General features: G+C 41.1%; 1 protein-coding gene across 12 annotated transcripts in view; it reads right to left on the minus strand.

Annotated features, from left to right (window-relative positions):
* LOC121294709 (myocyte-specific enhancer factor 2A-like) overlaps positions 1–21679 on the minus strand; it is a 98837-nt gene that overhangs the window by 58053 nt on the left and 19105 nt on the right. Inside the window, exon 1 of one of the 12 annotated variants that reach the window (XM_041218733.1) lies at positions 15051–15201. The exons of 3 other annotated variants lie outside the window; for them this stretch is intronic. In XM_041218733.1, the coding sequence (XP_041074667.1) occupies positions 15051–15087 (37 nt within the window). In that variant the 5' untranslated portion in view covers positions 15088–15201. Of the gene's footprint in view, positions 1–15050; positions 15202–21679 lie in introns of those variants that run through there. 8 more of the 12 variants (XM_041218729.1, XM_041218738.1, XM_041218730.1 and 5 more) reach the window with 8 other exon arrangements.

Consider the following 21679-nt stretch of genomic DNA (forward strand, 5'->3'; position numbering starts at 1 on the left):
GACCAGTTTATCCTAAAGCCTGCTGGACTGGCATGGCACCCAAGGGTGCTGAGTCCCACGCTGGCACAGCCTGTCAGGAAACAAAGCCAGGGCAACACGTAGCACGACGGTTAGTACTTGAGGGAAGGTTGCTGTGCAGTCCCATAGGACCTGCCAGGGAAAGGGGGTGGGCACAGGCAGCAGTTAAGCACCTTCAAAACTCAACGTGTAAAATGCTGCAGTTCTCCTTGAATGGGATCAGATCAAATAGCTCTCCCCTCCCCTTGTCTGCAAAAACATCCTTACTGCACTGCACTGAGAGGAGAATTAAACAAGCCCAAGGGACGAATCTGGTCCTGGAGGCTGTACACAACGTAGATTAGGACCAAGGCATTTTTTATACCATGTAAAGCAAACAAAATAAAAAGGAACGTTCCAAAAACCAAAACTGCTGTAATTACCCAAGGCCCACAGCGACAGACCTGCAAATGACTTGTTGCTAACTCTCCCACACTTACTCTGTGGACCCGGAAAAGCTCTCTGAATGCACGTTATTTAAACATTCGGCTGCGCCCGAGCAGGAACTACGAGGAGCCTCTAACCTCCCTATTAAAACCCACCTCAAGGGTTTCCTAGCACTTGTACTCTTCCCTGCCAGTCGCAGTCCCTCCTTCTTGTTGTTTTGCTTGGGTTTTTATTGCAGGCTGCAGTCGCAGGCTATTCAGAATGATTAACCCACCAAGCTGCGTTTTCCCCACATGTTCTGTATTACTCATCTTTATAAGCAAGCCTGTGTCTGTCTCTCTCCCTTGCTGTTATTTACATGACAAGATCCTGTATAACAGTATATTTGCACTAGATTCTCACACTTTGCACCACGCGTTTCCCATGCACTTGCAGTGCTTCATCAGGGTTAACTCTTTTCTACCATTCTGCTGCATACCACATTAAATCAAACAGCTCCAAAACATCACGTTTTTTTACACCTAGCTAAATTCAAGCGAAGCACTAGGAATCTAACTTTCCCCTAAAGGTGTTTAGCATACCATTGTACAAAAGCAATTGATGCAGACACAATATGTCACGAAGGGAGAAGCAAAATGAAGTTGACATGAAAATTGTTGGGGCTGCATGTACTGTCAGACTGCTACAGGAGTTCTACAGGGATGCTGTCAACGAGCGTTTCTACACGTCTTTGAAACCAGGCAGCTTCATTACACCACAAACGCAGGGCTTCATTGGAGACAATTTGAATATTCAGTACAGGCAAAAGGTACTGAACTGCAAGCACATCGATCTTCCAGATTTCCAAGGAGGTGGTGTTATTATTACAAATGCAGGAGCTAAACGAGGCACTGGGTTTACATCTCAAAATCAGCAGCATTAGTTTGGGTGCGACTTAGTTTTAAATCATATAACAACATGCACTGTGAGGTTACCAACACAGAGCTGTAGGGAGGGGGTTTGCAAATAATACAATTGGACATGGATCACTGCTAGAGCAGTGAAACAACCTGCCTGAGCTCTGTTCTGATCCAAGTGCTCTTGGGTTCCCTGTCCTCGATGGGAACCAATGAGCAACAGTGGAACCTAGCTGTGACTCTGCAGAATTCGGCCAACCTATTCAAGGGTAAGAATGGAATCTGTACTGTCTTAATTCAAGCATTAAAAGACTCAGACAGCAAGACCCTCTCCTTCACTCCTGGTTCGTGTGGTGACGCGAGTGTAGGAGGGAGTGTGATGAGGTCAGTCATTCCAGGCTTGATAAATTACACCAAACTCCCACCTAATTGCAACACAAGACATCACTTCCTCTGAGCAGGAAAATAAAACACACCCACGCACATGGCCCCCACACAAATAACAGCTCAAGCTGCTTGCAAGTGCCCAGCAGGTACTACATCTCCAATTATAGGCATTTAACACAAGTGCTGGCATTTTTTTCTTTTTTTTCTTTTACAGTTATCCAGCCACTTTCTGACCTTAGGTATTTTAGTTAGGAGCAGAACTGCAGCAATGGTCTGAGACCTACCATGAGAGCAATGCTTGCTGTTCTTTTTTTATCAGTATATATACAGCACATGTGATGTAGAAGAGGGGGGGCAGAGGACAGGAAGATGCAGATGATGTCATCTGTTTAAATTCAGCCCAAATTGATCTAGGGAATTATTTTGTTTTCTTGGTGCTCAAACTAACATGCATTTTTGCAGCACCATCGAACGCTTGGCAATGGCTGAATGAAACTTGGTCATTCTAAAGAGTTGTCTTTCTGTAGCCAAAGAAAAAGAAGACAACCAAGGGCGCATGCGTGTCAACTTTAAGACCACACCCCTCCACCCCCCCACCCTTCCTCAGTGACTCAGAGCCTGCAGGACAACACACAGAATCCTGTGCGCATCCATGACAGCACTACTTCCTGTCAACGCCAGCCCTGGCCTGTGCATCCTACCACAGCCGCGGGCCGCCCAGTACTCCCCACTTCCTGCTTTCACTCGTCCTACTCTTCCTGTTTTTCAGGCCCTGAGTAATGACCATTCTGTTGGGAGAACATCTGCTCCCAGCCCAGGGGACTCGACACACTCAAGACTTCTTCTTTCCTTCTTATTTTCTTGCCAGTTAAAGAAAAACAAAAACACAAGCCGAAACACTGCATATTCATCACTGCATATTAATTTCTTTGTTCGTTAGTATTATTATTATTATTGACTGACTTACAGTAGAGATGCCTCATCTCGTTGTTATGCTAAGGGCACTGGGGTTTGACCACATTGAGTCATGTTCCACTCTCCCTTTGACTGGGTTAAAAAAGTGAGCTTCTCTTGTAACAAGCCTACTGTACATGTTGAACGAAGGTGTTCTTTTTCCCTGACCCATAGGACATCCATCCCCCCCCCCCCCCCCCCCCCCCCCCCCCCATGTTGCTGGATGAATTTTCTTCTGAAACCAGGAAGCAACTGATACACCAGCAGAGCCACACTAACACAAAAAACAAACATAATCAAAACCAGGCTGCTCAGTTTTGCATTGGTTGTGTGCTTGAACTATTGTGCAAGGAATTGTGGGTTCGTGGGAAAGCCTTTGTAAGCAAGCTAAACCAGGGCGGAGTGGGGAGCACATCTGTGTTCACACTGAGGATGTGCACACGGTTCTGTGAGTCCGGTCACAGTACTTAGCACCTGGGAGCATTCTGCCAGACAGTCAGCTTTTACACGTCAAGAAAGAAAACCACACCAGGAAAAAAGCACATGCCTGCTTATACAATTCACTTCAAAAACCCAGAAATATAGCGGCTCAGCTGATTAAATGAATAGACCTAGCACACCAACAATTCTCACCTGCAACTACTGCCTAGCATCAGTGCCAGCCCCCTTTGATAAACCGTGTTTATCTCAAGCCCCTGATTCTGCTCCTCCCGCTGAGAAGGATATGTTTCATGCCTCAACATCAAGTTTTAAAGTCTCCTGATGTTAATCTGACACTTGGCTGATCCTGGAGGAGCTACCTTCTCCCTCCCTCCCTCACTCTCTCACACACACTCTCCCTTCTATTGCTTCTGTTTCCAAGGCAACTAATGGGGTATAATTAATAAGGTCTGGCGAAGGGTTTGTGTGGATAACTGGGGAGGGAGTCAAGGGGGAAGATAGAGAAAGAGCCTAGCAAAAGAAAGGACATAATTGAAAATAGAAGGGGAAATAACTTAACGTTTCACGGTTCTCCCAAGTATGACGGCATCTTGAGTCAGGTTTAAAGGGTTCATCTTTCCAGACCCTTTAACGTGTGGATCAAGAAAGTTTGTGACCATTAGTTGTTTGGAGACGTAGAGGGGCTGGGAACGGACCCAGGGAATAATTAGGAATAGGGTTTCTGCATCATAGATGAAGATGGCAAGATTAAGCACAAAGTGCAGAAGATAACAAGAAAGTGGTGAAACCAACGTGTTACTGCCAGTCTACCCTAAAAGCAGCGATTACTGCTACATGCGTTCTGAGTATTAGTGGAATATAGTGAACCCTATCTGATCATCTCCTTCCCAGTCACCAGCTCCAAGTCTGATACCAAGATAAGGTTTGTGCAATGCAGCGGCGCAGCAGCTTGAAGTGTGTGCAACACGTCGTTTTTGCAAATGCCAGGTTCCTGCCACAGCAAAGCAACATGAAAAAAAACAAAAAAACATGGGTCTATGTGCGACTGTGTCACTATGCCAAACCCACATCTTCCTTTTGGATAAGGAAATAAATACAGGGCTGTAAAAACCACACAGCATCCCGTCCCTTACTGGCTTGAGCGTTTTCAAGAGCTTCTCATCGACACGTCTGAACAACGCTTGATGGGACCGTGTGAGACACTGCACAACTGACTAACAACCATTCCTCTGTATCCGCTTGGCTTGTAGCTTGAAGGAGGTGTGACACAGCACACCAGCCACAATATAACCACATAGGGTTCTTAACCACAAGAGTGGCGTGGAACTAATTAATATCATGTTGCTATTCATGGCAAAAAAAAAATAAACTTGTTAATCACCCATATTGAAAAAATGCCATCATCATCAGCCACAGTCAATTAAACAGCAGTCATGTCTTTTAAAAGCATTTTAAAACAAAAGCTTTACTGCACTTCACAACATGAAACAATACCACACTGGATTGACTGTGCATTTCTATGGGAGACTCAGTTCTCCTGCCATTTACACAAGCTGTAACAATGCATACTTGACTTTCAAAAATCAGGGAAAAAAACTTTAAAAAGATTTAAGTTATAATAAGAAATGCCATATGATCTTGTTTAATATTCTATTTTACTCCAGGTAAAAAAAACTAAGAAAATGGGGTTCAGGCAAGGGTGGATTCTATATACTCACTGACGTGCAGTTATAGCACTGGTTAACACAACACCAGGCACCTTACAAAGATGAGGGTTACTTGTCAGAAGCACAGCCACAAGACAAATGAATTTGATTTCAGGCAGTGCTTTAATTACAGACGGTTATTATCATTTCTTACAGAGGGTTAAATAATATTATGAATGCATGTAGATGTTTAAAGATATTAGTCATTTGATTAGACAAATCCAATGCAAACTGGTGAAAGATGGTAAACAGCAGAGAGAAGAGTATACACTGGAGACCAAGCGAGGGATTCGGAAAGGTACAGCCTTCCTATGTGAAATCATAAATCCAAATCTGAGCATCAAGCAAGGGATTCGGAAAGCTATAGCTCTCCTATGAGAAATCATTCAAATAAACCAGGATCGTCTCATTGTCATATCTAAATGATACAGACTCAGTTTGGTACATATCTGAGTATTGAGCATGCATAAGGGTGCCCACCTTAACCTATAAAAAGTACCTCATCATCTTGCTGGTTCTATACAGCATGTTCTACATCTTCACTATTGTCTGATCTGTAGTTACAGTGTGTGGTGTCTTTCTCTCCCTGATCTGTAGTTACAATATATGCAGTCTTTCTTTCCCTGTTGTCCCCAGGGGTTGTCATGTGGGTTTCCTGGAATCACACTCACATGGTCTGTTCATTGAGAGGCTAAGATAAGAGAGATACATTTTTACACTATCTTCAACTTGTGTCAGTCTATCGTTACATATAGAGTATGCAGATTGTTGTGTTTAAGTGTTTTCAATGAGTAAACCGGGGTGGAAAGCCTGTATCTGCTTCTCTCTGTTCAAGATATTTAAAAAGCATGAGTCTGTTTCACCTTTTCATTTACAACAGTGAAATGTCACCGACACCATTCCCCAGAGCTTCCCATTAAGGGTGCTGTGAGGACTCATAGAACAGAGAGCTGTTTATTGTCGGTAGAACAATAACCAAACAGATACGTACGCCTGATTACAGAGCTGCTGTCAAAAAGGAACTGGCACAAAACAAGCGGCTCCTTTTCCACAGGTATCTGCCTATCTATCTCCCCATCTAAAGACAGTATCTGCGTGCGCTAGCAGTGCTAATTTACATCTCATCTGATGATGAATGCACCATGTGTGACAGAGTGAGTGAGAGAGAGAGAGTGAACAACTGTTGGTAACAATGTGGCATTGGAGATGACTCGCATACTGTGGAATTTATCATAAATGTGTGCCTTTGAAATAGCAGCTTTTGCAAAACGTTTGAACTCTGGTTATTCAAGTCGCTAAGCAAAAATAGGTCACCCTTTTTCTTCTGTGCTGCCTGTGCACAGTTGTGTTTGTTGTAAACCTTGCTAGCATGTCTGCATGTTAATTTCTAATTTATGCAATATAAAGTATACACCAGTCTGGCACTGATGCACAAATTGCCTATTCAGGTACATGCAGTCTTTCGGTTTTCCATTTTATCACCATCATGCACTTTTGTAAAAACGAGCACGGTCCGCGCTTATCTCTTGGCCTTCCTTCATGTCAGACTATCCCAGAGCACAGGCACTAACCCTAGAAGAATCCGGTTGGTCTTGCACGAAATATACAATTAAATCATTTTTAAGCAGGAGGCAATCAAGAAGTGAAGTGATTGTTTAAATGGAAAAAAACCTCTTCCATTATCGAAACAATGCTAAATCATCCTTGGAACTAATTCTTATCTAAACTATGATTCATGTGTCCAATCTGGAAACACCCTGACAAAAGAACGGAGTTCCTTATCTAAAAAGAAGTTAATTTCACAATGAAGGCACACTCAGGAGAAATCTCTCGTGGCCGAGATGTGATCCCATGCTGAATCAATGCGAGTTCAGACAATCACCAGACCTGGTTACATTGTAACATTATCCAGGAATGGAGCTGCGGAATGCCACTTATCAGTTCCCGATGACATCACAGTGAAAACCTCAGCAGCAGAACCTGATCTGACAGCACTCTACGGAACAGGAGCGATGGCACACCCTGGACAACATAAATAAAAACATCTCAATATTCACTGAGCCACGCCGGCAGTTTTGCTTAGGGCAGTGCATTACTGGTATTGAACAGCCCCTTTAGTTAATTAAAAGGGAAACGATCGACTTTAATTGGTGTACTCATTAGAGATATGGAGAGGCTAGGAAGGCTTTTAGAAAGGACTTGAAAAAAACATTTGAGATACAGAGATTGAAATGGTGCAATGTCTGGCAGTACAGCTGATGGTATTCATATAATACAGTATTGTCCAGGTTGGCTTTATGTCTATCACAACAGACAAGGGTACAGTCCTCTGCTGCTTGGAACAGAAGAGCCCAGCTTGGCCAAAAATCACTCATCCTGGCGTGACCCAATTTCCTCTTTGAATCACTAACAATGCTAGGGCTCAGTCATCTACCAAAGCATGCTCTGCAACTGCTACATCCAAAACAACTGTCCAAACTGTGCTGTACCTGCCAGCAACATTCAACTATTAATGTGAAGAAGTAACACTCGAGTGAAAGTGCACTGAACATTGCACAATACCTCACCAGTGTTAAGTTGCTATATATATATATATATAAAACACAGTGAGACACTAGCATACTGTCTCCTCCAAGAAAATGCCAGCAGGGAAGATGCATGTTTAGTCTTTAATTAGGTTCAAACAACGGTTTTAATTTTAGCATCAGACAAAATAAACCCTGGCTCCAGCTAAGCAGAGTCCTGCCCACTTGTGCTCACATGTGATGCACTTCATCCGCGTTTAACAGTGTGACCCGTCTCCTATTTTATGACTGGCAGCCGTATGCACCCACAGACAGAGAGAGAGAGAGAGAGAGAGAGAGAGAGAGAGAGAGAGAGAGAGAGAGAATGTGGTGGGTGTTGCAAGACAGTCAATTCAGAAAGGCTCTGGGATCAGCCAGACACACTAACACACAAGCACGCACACACTCACAGTACAGACTCTCACACGCACACATGGACACTCGTGTGCACACACACAGGCACTCACTGCAAGGTGACTTTGACATTCAGCCTTGGGGGCTATAGATGGTGTTGCATTCTAGTCCATATCCAATGGTTATTTCGCCTCCTCGCGTCTACTGCTCTCTCTTCCACCACCCTACAACGTTCGTCAGTAAGTCTTTCCGAGACACCTAGTCGGTCTTTGCGTGATTGGTGTGTTCGTACGCGTGTGATGAGTTGTCATGCTTGAGCCATTGTGCGTGGTGTTACCTGTGAGCACAACGGTGTGTTGTCCGTGGTGCGTTCCACTGAACTGTAAGTCGGAAACCCCCATATCCTACCACACTAAGTCAGTATAGGTATCCAATTTAACTCCTCCATAGATCTATTTTATTTTGTTATATTTAAGATAGATAGATAGATAGATAGATAGATAGATAGATAGATAGATAGATAGATAGATAGATAGATAGATAGATTTTTCAAAGAAAGCTGTTTTCATTCAATATAATAATAATGCCATTCTTACATATCAAGTGCATAGAAAAAAATAAGTAGTAGTTATGGGTTCATGCATTTCACTGGAATGACAAACCTAGGAATCCAAGCTGGAGAATGAAGCAGAGCGTCTTACAGTGGCTGTAATGTAATATGTAATGTAATTGCTGCTGGGACAATCGTATTCCCAATGATCCATTTGCATCAGACATGTTGGAGCACTAACGCTGATCTGAGTCTCTATTTCTCAAGGATGAAACAAGAACCCTCTCCCTTCCATTGGAACCCGCACACGCACACACATTGTCCAAACCACTAGGCTAATGTCTTGTTATGTCTAGCCCCCCATTCCCTGGTTTGACAATGTAAAAGACTGAATCAATGCAAGGCAATCCCACACTCTTCAGACTGACCCTGCCCTGTACTCACCTAAATGGTTATCTGCAATAAATACAGTTTGATGCTAGAATGTCAGTGGAATATAAATATATTCAGAAAGCCTTACAATCCACTTCCTACATGTGGTGTGGGGGGTTCTCAGCACGGATGGTTTCCTTTTCTACGCAAAGTGTTTTTTTCTTTTTTTTTCTTTTCTATTTTTTTCTTTTTAATAGCCTCAACTCACCTGAGACTAACCCTGCCCTTGTGCTTTTAAAAACAACACACGTACATAATGGTGTTTCCTCAATCTGACTAGAGAGATTTAGAGAGCCAAATCAGCCTCGATGTCTCTGGCTGTGCTAATCACTGAGCACCATTGGGGTCTGCACACCACAGCATTGAGGGACTGTAGTGAAGCTGCACAGATACCATGTAGGAATTCTCCTGCAAGCATCTGTATCCCCCCTGGCACACTGCTCTTTATAAGCCTGCCATGCCTCTGTCTGGAATGTCTGGTACCCAGGCTTTGCAAACCACACCACACCTTTCTTTCAACTGCTACTCTACTCTTAATAAGAAAACACACTACAGCTTAAGCCTTCTTATCCTGGATAGACCTGCAGGTGCGGCTACTTATTTATTTTATTAAATTTAAAAAAAAATTAAACTATCTGCATCCAGCTAAAAACATAAATGAGTTCATACATTTTTTCTGATCCCAGGAATATAGATATCGGGCATGAATTATATCAGCGATTAATTTAAATGCTCTTGTCAGGAGCAATAAATAAGGTGCAGTCGTACTCATTCAAGTAAAATGATGTTTGCATTGTGGTTGATCGGAGTTTCTTTTGTGACGCACTAAAACTTTTATCCTACCCTGCTTACTGAGTGTTAATAAAACACACGATTATCTTTGCCTACGCTGAATTCCAAAACAGAACCAAAAATCACACAGTACGTCAATGTCTATATTATACAGTCACTAGGGAATTCTAGAGGGGGATTGTTGGCCATGTTCTTGAATAAATTGTTTAGTTTTTGTAACCCCGCACACTTTTTTAAAGGGTAAGACATGGGATGGGTTCAAATGTATTGGTACCGTTAAAGTTTGTAACCAAAACAAAAGTCAAAGCCATTGCTTCCTGTTAATCACAGTTTTCTTGCACTATTCAAAATAAGAACCTGACGCTGTGTAACACAGGGAAATGAGCCCGAGCCATGGTAAATGGGTATTGGTGTGGGAAGATTAAGTTTTATCAATTGTATTTTATCTTCACAGGCTATCATTCCATCATGTGCTGCTAGTCTCACTGCCTTTACAACACGCTGTAGATTCACATGGTTAACACCAGTGGAAAATCTGAATTAAAAAATAACAATTATATAATACTGTTCGACAGCTATGAAAGATTAAAGGAGTCAAATCAAGCCTTTTATAATAAAATTAAAAAAAATACGATCTATCCTTCCTGCCAGGTCCCAGGCTTCGGACAGCGTTGTGCTCACGTTGCTTTATTTAGCACTTCTGGCTCCCTCGTGCTGGAAAATGAGACGCCTGTGAGGTTTTGCACATCTCCAGAATGTGCGTTACTATCCGTCAACACAAAACCCACCGCTGCCACCAACACCAAGCACCACCTGACAATGCTGCAACAGGGTTTTCATTGCACATAGATTGCAGCGTACATGCAGCACGCCAACCCCCAGGGGGATAAACCTGGAGAGCTCCACCCAAACTGTCTCTGCTGCTACATTAGTACAGTCTGTACTTTCCAACTCTTACCCTACTACAAGCCCAGAACATAACGAGGGGGCGGGGTTATAAAGTTATTTGGCTCCGAGGCAGCTGCTGTGGAAACGTAATGGTGACCAAAACTAAGGGAGTCACCCTGCACCCTCCAAACAGGAAAAACACATTCTTCTATTTTTAATGTAACCAATACAATGGATGCCTTTATAAAAAAATATCCTACAGTAAAGGTCCAGAGAGGTATGGTAAATCATATTACAAAAGATAAGTTATGGTAAATGCATGGGGAAAACTGCAAAATGACGGCATATTTGTCATGCTAAACTTTAATAAGGGATCCCTTCTCAAGGCAGGTGGTGTCGTTATTAAGCAGTAAATGCAAAAACGCTGAGTTGGCTGGACCACCTCCTGTGACCACACATAGTGACAGTGCTTGAATCACTGTCTAGGGCCTCCATCTGTTGACCACAGCAATGTGGTAGACAGAGTTTATATACATACAGGGCTTAAACACTTTGCTTTTAGAAGTAGGTTAGTGAGCTGTCCCCTTGCGATACCCTGCGATATCTTGAGCACTGTTTAGAAATAAATTCTCAAACAGTAAAGCAGACTGCCAGACTTGTGCAATCTAATGTCCTGATGGCTAAATAAAGCAGTCATTGAAATGGCAAAGAATCAATATTACTAAGTAGCCACAAGCTATCTGATTCAGTTTGTTGATCACTTGCTGTTTATCAACCTGAATTTAACAGCATAAACTGTGTGACCTAGACACAGTATACTGCATTCACACTCACTGCACATAGCCCCTACATTAAAACATACAGCCCACTGTGAAAGTGCTGTACAGACAAGACATGCTGAACGATAGATACACACAGAGACAACGTGTACACTGAGTGCATCTGGCTTCTTTGAAAGTATGCATACAGAACTACACAGCTGCCCACTCAGAAACGCACAACACTGCTAACGTTTTGCAGAAGTGTTTTTGTTTTTTTTTGGAGGGGACAATTTCGTTTTAAATTTGAGCCCGGGCAGTGCAGAACTGCTCACTTGCTCCAGGGCTTCCTTTGTGCTGCTGACACTGGTAAAGTGTTAGAAGCTTTCTCTTTCATCTGGAGGACACCAAGGAGCTGGTCTGCTCACTGCTTTTTGATTGCTCACAAACCCTTTCGGGCACCCTTTGAAAAGATTTGAATGGAGACACCTTGAAGGAATGTTTAGGGCTTCACACCTTCTCTATCCCTTCCAAGGACATCTGCCAGTCATTCATCACGAGTCTGCAAGCAGGTAAGGTCCGGTATTTTGCAGCAGAGAGGCACACAGGCACACAGGCTGCCTTTCTCCCTTTGAATCAATCAATCTCTCTCTCTGATAATCCACAGAGCACTAAAACAACATTAAAAAATGGCCATCATTAAATATTTAAAAGCACTCTTTCTCTCTCTTTCTTATATTCTCTTCCATAGTACAACAAGGACAGCTATTTAAACTCAAAGCATTAACCTGTATAGTGTCTGCATTAGATCAAAACACTGCACTCTTAAAAACGGGTCATACATAAAATAATAAAAAAAAAAACAAGAACATGCGGTCATGGTTTTAAGTCTGTAGTAAATCACCCAAATAGTGCAATGTCTACTCAGGATTGAAGCGCTGTTTAGAAGCACAGTTTATCCCCCACTATGCCTGTGCATACAAAATGAGAGCTGTTGGAATCACGATAAGCTGTGTCACCATGACCCACATCCACTGCTCAGGCAGGCAGGCAGACATGGAAGTGGGGCAGGCAGGCATGGAAGAGTGGCAGACAGGCAGGCAGGCAGGCAGGCAGGTTCCTCCGAGATTCTTAATAACATGTGGTAAATAATGCTGTAGCCTAGTTTTACACCATTGGACAACTGGTTCTCTAGATACAAATAAGTATTTAACTATTAGTTTTTTATCCTCCTGCATTAACTGATACTATCATTTTGCACAGAGTAAAATTCAGATAGTCTACATCTTTGCAAGCAAAATTAAAATATACAGTGTTTATTAAATAAAAAAAAAAAACTGTCAAATCTTTTGGACTAGCTGTTACATTTCCTCTCAAGTGCCAAGAAAAAAACACCTATTCTGTTTAAAATGATGCACAAGTTCATGATCGCTGACAAGCGTTTGGCTACACTGAAGAAGACGCTCATTACCTGAAACATTCATCTACTTTGCGTAGTTTCTTTTAGTTTGAGCTGTGTTTAAAACTCCATGTGTCAGCTGTGTACTGTAGCATGAATAAATACATACATGTCAAAAAACATCAAGTAAAAAAAAAGAAAGGAGCAGCTTCTTAATGAAGAGCCGAACCCAATAAAACACGTCTTATAACTTTAACAAGGCAGGGTTACTGAATCCTCCTCCAGTGTATTAAAAATCAAAGCCATGAGGACCTCTCTAAATGACACGACTGCAATCCAAGCCACATCCGTCATCTTACTGATGATCAGAAAACACAGAAACACCGGCCCGGGCAAAAGCTGCAATTTTATGAAACTTTATCATGAGCTTGAAAGCTTCCATCTTCTGTTAAGAGTTTGCTGCCTAATCCTCTGTTTTTAGTGGAAGGATGCTCTGTAAACAAGGTCTAGGAAATGCACCAATGAATTAAATAAATCTGTTTCTTAGTCTGGGAAGGATGCTCTGTAACAAGGTCTAGGACAATGTCACCAATGAATTAAATAAAAGCATGTTGCAATTCCCTATGTGAGTAGCCCAATATAATCACTGCATAATCCTCTAAAAAAATACCCGAAATTAGCTCCCAATAAAATATATATTTATATTATTATTAAATATATATATATATATAAATATTATATATATATATATATATATATATATATATATATATATATATATATATATATATATATAATATATATATATATGTTGCTTCAGTGGGAAAAAAAGGGAAATAAAACGTTGTTTATTTATAGTTATAATAACTCTTGACTCATACAATTAAGAGTATTACCCCTAATGCAAAAGTAGACAACACTAAACATTTTCTTTCTTTTACAAACAGTGCAAATGCTTTGGCAAAGATATGTACAAATAAACCTCCCATTCTTAGTCTGTATTGTTTTCATGAGTTCTACCTGCACTGCAAATTACAGAGAAGCCCAATTGTAAATCCATGCATTTTAAATGAACCACCAATACAGCAGACCCCCCTAACTGAACTGCCCTCCTATCCATCTGGAGGACTAGGACCATTTACTTTGCTCTGAGTAAAAGGGTGCAGCTGTGCTTTACTGTATGTAAGGACTGTAAGTAAGGGTTTGCCACTAACAGGCTCTTCCTAACACTGTCCTGTCCTATTGATTTGAGGAGTGTGTCCGAGCACCACCGCCTCACGAAACCCGAGACACGAGAGACGCTTCTCTCTGTAAAGATTTCCAATCCAGACCTGCTTTTCAGTAGCCCTGACTTTCAGTTTCACTGTGATACAGCTTCGCATCTGAAAGGGAAGCATCTCCTGCACACAAACTCTTTAGCAGACCCATGCCTGCAAGAGGATGATGGGAAGACACATCACTGACACCGTTTTGTTAAACAGTAGGCTATTCTTTTTCTTTTCTCAATGACATTGTATTATCATTAGAATACTAGACAGACAGTTTCGTTTTTCCACAAAAAGGCGAACCTTCACAAACAGGAAATGGTTTGATTTGTTGGTATGTTTTGTACCATTTCTATACCCCCCCCCCCCCCCCCCCCCCCCCCCCCATATATTTCCAAAGAAGCAAAAAGTAAAAAGTTGCCCTCAAAGCGCTCCGGTCTTTAGTGCACAGCCCTATCGCTAAAGCAATTAAACCAATTCTTTTAACTGAACCCTCACACCTACCAACTGCAGGTAACGGTAACTGCTGCACCTGCAGCTGTTCTGAGATACTGTTGCACACATTACAATGCACTTAATCATGCAATAACAAACACAGCATTACAATACACATTAAAACACACCAATCTGAATGTGTTTGCAGATTAAGGCATGATGTTTTTTTTAGATGCTGCAATTACACAAGAAATGATCCTTTTCTATAAGCAGAGCTCTCCAATGCAAACCCAGCATGGTGCAGCACACACTGGACAGTGACTGGTACTGGAGGTAACAGCACTAGAAATAGCTTTTCAGTTTTTGTAACACAAGCGAATGCTGCGTAATTCTTATGAACTTCTTAACTATAATACCAGCCTGCTTTTTACTATTGTTTGTATCTAATTGGTTTTGTTTAGCTGCAAATAAAGATGTGTTTCACATTAATAGAAATGAGAAAGTGGCGACAACAGCAGTGTAAATGGTTTAACATTCAAAGATTATAATAGCAGTCCTAATCTACACAGGGCAAGGAGTCTAATTAAAAGGAGCTATACGTTAAAAGATAAAAACAAATAGTATCTTTCTAATTTAAAAAAAAATAAAATAAATATTGACAATTTTCCTTCTTTCTTTCATTTAATTTGATTCACTCCATGCCTGCCGCAACCCAGTGCATACAAGAGAGAGAGAAAGATTAAATAGGCGCAGATAGTGAATGTGATGGATAAAAGAGTACATACCGATTTCAGTCTGATGTTGAAGATGTTGAAGACACATGTACACCCTGCCTGCCTTTCCAGGAGTCCTTTCAGAACAACTGCTCTCTAACACACTTTGGCCCAGCTGAAGCTCAAGTGCTGCTGCTCGCTGGCACAGGAAGACAGAGTGAGAGGCAGCACTGCAAGCCCTCACCACACTGAGGACACTTTTCCATCTGCCTGTTTATGAAGAGTGCTGGCAGCTGGGAAAGGGAGGGGGTGAGAAGAGAAGGTGGTGGTGGAGGGAGCAGGGTGAATATCGATGGCTGCTGGGACTGCTGGCAGGACAACAGCTGAGATACCAGTGTCCCCTGGTCTACTATTTCAGCAGCATCAGCAAGGCCAAGGCAAGGCATGGCACAGCAAGGCATGGAAGGAGGCCTAGGAGGGACAGCTAGAGGCAACTGGCTGCCTTTACAAGCACTCAGAAACAAATGCCCCCTTCTGCTACGGCTGCTGCCCCTGCGCCTCTTCTTTCAATAACAACAAAACATATCTACAGGATATCCAAAGTACAATTTGAACTCCACCCCTCCAAAGGATTTTTTTTAATAATCATGCCGTCAGATACACTTCTTTTAAACTGTATGTATTTTTTTACCTTCCCAAACTATTCAACCCTAAACTCCCACATTCAATAGAGGAGAGCAGCATCTAATCACCAGCAAACAGTCACAAGAGCCTCACTTTAAACTAACTCTTAAGCAGTAGTAACATTAGCCTCTCGCCCCACTTGACAAGCGGCTGGCACACTGCCACGACCTTTCCTACTTGGAACAGCAAGCCCCATTTGTACCACAACCAAAAATCTCTATAATAGTAAATCCAAGGCAAATGAATGAGCTCCAGTTTCCGCTGAATCTTAACCTCACTGGTCAGTGTTTGGGGGTTGGCTGGGAGTGTATTAGAAGGCAATCCCTGCTGCCCCAATATCAACGGCATTCCGGACATTTAAAGCATTCCTGTTCCAATATAATTTTGTAATTGTATCTGTTTTGTTAGGAAGCAATGTAATATTTTCCCCTGTTGACGGCCGCCAGGATTCTTTAACACAAAGAGGGTGATGTCATGCCCAGCAAATTGAAAGACAAGATGCCCTATTAAATCTGATATTTCTCTGTCCTTGGGCTCCTCTCCTGTAGCGGTAGCATTGCCAGCATTGCATTCAGAGGAGTCTCCTCAACTAGGAGTGATTCATTAATACAGTAAACACATGACCTTATCCTTATCTAATGTTGTACACGTTGCGTTGTAGATTTTTCAACACAATCATGATTATTATTTTTTTATTATTTTATTCACACATCCTGATTATTATTTAGCTGTGAAGCAATATATCTTTTTTTTTTTTTTTTTTTTTTTTTTTTTTTTTTTTTGGTAGTTTTACAAATTATCCTGGGCAGTTTTTGTTAAGAGAAGAATGAAAACATTTGCCTGTTGCCCATCACTGACTCCAGTTTTAGTATCGAGATCAATGCTCACTCCTGCAACAACTCTGAAGCTGTTTTTCAGTTCCTGCCATTCACTTGTCAATCAGAGCATTCATAAAATAACTTCAAAGAGCACTCCCTCCATCACACAGCAGTTGTAACCTTACGTTAAAATGTTACAAAGTAGCTGTCTGATTGGGTAGATTGGGGTCATTATAAACTCTCGGCTCCCTCAGTTAAATATGAGTGAATGCCTTTATAGTCTTAGTTTCAGCACATTGCAGCTGGTAAGGTTGACCAAGGGGTTATTAACCAAATAACTGGTGGATTCTTAGGCATTTACAAGCTAAAAATGATAATTTATACACGTTTTTGCATGCCTGTACAGTTTTATTTTTACACTTCTACAAAGCAATGTTTCTTAATATTGTTTATTTCGTTGCTACTTTCAGGTCTAAGTTTTATACCACTGACCCTGCCAAAAATCTGCTAAATAACAAAAGGGTCCATTTAGAAGCTGTTATAACCACAGGAAAATGAACACGACACATAAACAGGACATGCCTCTTAAGCTATCTCTGTTTACAATCAGAATGGTCTTAGTCATAAATGAAAGCCATCCAAAAACGTACCAAAAAAGAAAAAAAAAACACCCAGTTCCACCACTCTGTCAGTCGTTTTACTCCACAGCATTCAATGGAAAAGAATTTGAATACCAAAGCCATCATTAGCTTGCTGACCTGTCTTGATCTGCATCTTTCAGAATTACCGTTTAGTCAAGCATTAAACAACCGAAACTTTAAACACAGAGGTTTGGATCAAAGCATGCATTTCCAGTGACTGATTAGTAAAAGATTGCTGTTTTACTGCTATTCCTGTAGGAACCCCTCGTGGGCTCTGTCTCCTTGTTTTATCAGATACAGCATGTGGCTCCAAGGTGAGTCCGAGGAAGGCAGTGATGCTGCTGCATCGCTGTGTACTGCAGTGTGGTGTTGCTTGCCTTTGGCGACTGGCTTAACAGAGGAGAGACCACCTCCCCCCAATGTGAACCCAGCTGCTGATCTACAGCCTCACCACCCCCCAGCAGGGGTCACTGTAGCACATTAAAGAGGTCACAGACAGGCACACAGTATTGTCTACTGTCTAAAGACTGGAGCCCCTGAATTAAGATGTAGCAGAGCAGAATAATGTGATTGAAGCCTTTTAAGTGTTGTTTGAGAAGGAATCTGGAAGTGTGCTTGCCAGCATGCACAAAAGCAGCAGATCAGATCTTTAACACACTACTATAGTATCTATAAAGTATCCGTGAAGCTATAGTTTAATCTTTCCTGTTGTGCTATGGTTGTAATGAAGTTATAAACATGCCACTGCACATCATCATGTTCAGATAAGTGCATGCACACAATACTAATAAAACAATACAAGAGTAAATAAAAAGTGTAAAGTAACAACAGGTGTTATGAACGGAAGCGTCGAGTGTCAGGAGAACAGTGCATTCCAAACACAAGGTCTCGGTTTCATCAGTGTCATTTCAAGTATTGTGTGCAAAAGGTTGCCATTTATTTCAATTCACCCTACAGGGACTGTATTTTACAGGGTTTACAGGAGGGGTTCCCGAGTAACTGTCATCCAGAACTTGTCTTCTCAGAAACCATATACAAGCGAAATCACTTGAGATGAGTGTGTCCCAGAACAGGTTCTTACAAAAAAAAAAAAAAAAAAAATGGGAAGATGTTCCTCCCAAAATCAGATGCATGCAAATAAGTGTTGGAACTTGACGGCAGCATTTAGCCCCAACTGAATGAAAGATTCAGTCAGCTTTGGAAAGATTGTGAACTGCATTAGTGGCTTCTCTATTAGAGTGGCAGACTGTGGGTTTTGAGGTTACCTGACTGGTGCTTTCTGTGTATTTCATTACGAGAAACCTCTGTCACATATAAAAAAACAACATTCCAGCAAGGAAACGTCAGACAGGAAAACAAGCAGGATTGGAAGGCTGTTCCTGCTCTCACACGCCGATAGAGCCACACAGCAGCTAAGGCTTGGCTCTGTTGTGTCAATCATCTTTAATTTCCAGTAATAAATCTACAATCCAGAACTGATAGGAGGTTCATAAATCAACTTCAGAATTACCCTTGATAACTTTTCAACAAATACAAAATTAAAATGAACAGTCAGCTAGTGAAACACTCACGTCTTGCAACCAAAATAAGCCCCTTTCTAAAAATAGTGTCTGTGGTTTTCTAGCAATGTACTCAATGATTTAAAACACAGCAAGATATATTTTTAAATGTATTATAACACAATTAAGTTCTCACCATCTAAAAGGTCTGAAAGAACTGGGATCAAGACAAAATTAAACCTCTCTTTGAAATAAATCCTAATATTATTTAAAAAATACACACATTTTTCTATAGCTATTGTAGATTTTTCAAGTATGGAAATAAGACCTATTGCATAGGAGCTTGGGACACTCCAGTCATTCCAATCTCAGCTTCCCAGACACACCTGTGCATTTTACAAACAGATTCGACCCATAGAAACCGCGCACCTGGGACGGCTCCCACTGTGTGTTTGGAGTCTCATTTCCATCCCTGTTTCATATTTCTATGAGACGGGGGTACAAACCCACTCTGTCTACAGCACTTGGCTCAGTCCCTCTCACTCTCATTAGGAACTAACCTGTATCCCCTAACAAGCTGTGTTTGGCCCTGTCTCATAACTCAAAAGGCAGGACTGGCATAGTTTTAAAGCACACTTTGTGCCAGTGCATTTCCGCCTTCCAGTAACTGCAGTTCAATAACCCGGGACTCGCATTCCCTAGTATCACTTGCTTCTTGTAAGCTATATATGAAAAATAAACCCTGTTAGGAAGCATGGCATTTAAAAGCAGACATAACTACAATGCCAGGTGTATAAAGCTGTGATTTACGATACCACAAGGAAGAGCTAGTCAAGCCTTGGTTGAGTTCCCTCTGTTTTTTCCCCCCACTTGCTGTGCACCAGCATAATCACAGTGAGCAGCTCAAGGTTCACTGCCAGCTCAGATAGCATGCATCTCGACTCCCTCTAAAACAACACCAGATGAACAGGAACTAAACAAGCATATCTATATTGCAATGGTTAATAGGGTCACAAAATATGAAAATCATTTATTCTGGTTTCAAGCAATGAGTACATTGTTAAACAGCTCTTAATTAGCCCCTCTTAGTTGTGTCTCTTCTCACGCATGTGGTAAGAGCAGAATAACCCCAGTGCAGACTCCCGAGGGCTTTGCAAGTCATGCATACTTTTCAGGTTTTGCCTTTGTCCCGCACCGCCAGACTCATGCATTTGTGTATTTATGGATTTAATTTGAAATGGGCTACGCAGGTCTAGCAGTATATAGACAGCAGAGAAAGAGTGTGTTTGTGCATGTGCATTAGTGTGTGCGAGAGAAAGAAAGAACGGTCAAGAACATTTATTACACAGCACAAGAAAACACGCCCACTTATCTGAAAATAAAATATTATATTTTTTAATAGAAATAGCTCTTTGAAGTTCAGTGTTAAGCCATAGAAGTTTGTTCCACTCTTTTTCACACCCTTTAGTTATCCTTTTACTGCTCTGCTTTTGTACACAATCGTACCATTTTCACTTACAGGACTGTGTGACTCTCAATCCAGTCCATTTGAAGCCATTCCATCTTGAATTACCTTTGCATGCATGTGTTTAGGGTTAAACAACACAAGTCATTTATTTTCACATGTTTCTTTAGTTTATTTCTTTATTACAAAATTGAAAGTAGGTTAAATGTTTTTTCTTGGGTGTTTCAGACTTCCGTTCTCAGTCTTTTTGGTGCTACAACGACGGCTTTGCAAAATGATTCAAAAGAAAGCAGTCATTTTTATAGGATTGTTATTTCACACATTGGAAAAACAGTAAAAGCCGGCCGCATGATGCAGTGCCTGATTTCAAAGAAAAAATTAGCTGTCAGATTCCTTTAACAGAAAGAAAAAAAAAAAAGACAAAAAGTAAACCGGAGACATTTTTTATTGCCCAACATAAAATATATATTAATATATTCCATGTTGTTGCAATTAAGGTCAACAGTGATTCAGTAAGGAGAAGCATTACAGCCAAATGATTCAAATCTCTTTTGCAGTATGAAGTAACTTTAACATTGCACAAACGCACAGGACAACTGTAACAGACATTTAACATTGGGTTGGTAGACCCATTCAAATGTTAATATTACATACAAATATTAATGAAAACAATTATAATTTACTAGGCCTATATGTACCACAATATATAATAATATATATATACATAGAGAGAGAGAGAGAGAGAGAGAGAGAGAGAGAGAGAGAGAGAGAGAGAGAGAGAGAGAGAGATACACACACACACACACACACACACAGTAGAATGGCTACCATCTATAAAGGTAAACATATTATAAAGAGATATTCACAAAGGAAATTAATATATTATCGAAATACAGCCTTCAGATTCTGACTAAACAAAACAAATAAAATAACACTCAAATATCTCTATATATGAAATCCCCTACCAGCAAAATGATTCACCTGTCAGGTTCATATTGCAGCCTTTATTCAATATCGGTGACAGGGATATGTAAACTTCAATAACTATAAAACCAGGCTGCTATTGACTTCAGCTTGAGCAGCAGCCCCGACCCCAGTACTGTCATATAAGAGGATTAGACAGACTCTGAATCTCACCTGGGTGTTTATTAAATTACAGGAGCCTCATGCAAACCACAGTTCTTTTATGAAGGGTTTTTCCTATTTTATATGCAGACTTCAATTCAGGATTATTACTTATTTATTTATTTTTTTTACTTTTTTTTTTTTTTGTCCTTTCTGGGGCTGATCGAAAATGATAAGTGACCAGGAACATAATGCACAGCATGACAAGCGTGTAGCGAGTGCTTTACATGTGAAGTGTGGATCCTGCAAGTCAAGCAGCAAGCCCATTACTGGAGCTCACTGAAAACCCTGAATCACAGAAATGAACTCCATGTGGCCTTAAAAGAAAAAAGAAAAATTCTGCACAGTAACATAGTTTTTTGATGTCATCATCTCTCTCATCTACACATACACCTATCTGACCAAGCTGAGTGCACAGCTGTTACTGTGTACTGATATCTCACGTACCCCCGAAGTGCAGCACCACAGA

The sequence above is a fragment of the Polyodon spathula genome, chromosome 19, assembly GCF_017654505.1.
Source record: "Polyodon spathula isolate WHYD16114869_AA chromosome 19, ASM1765450v1, whole genome shotgun sequence".
Taxonomy (NCBI): Eukaryota; Metazoa; Chordata; class Actinopteri; order Acipenseriformes; family Polyodontidae; genus Polyodon; species Polyodon spathula.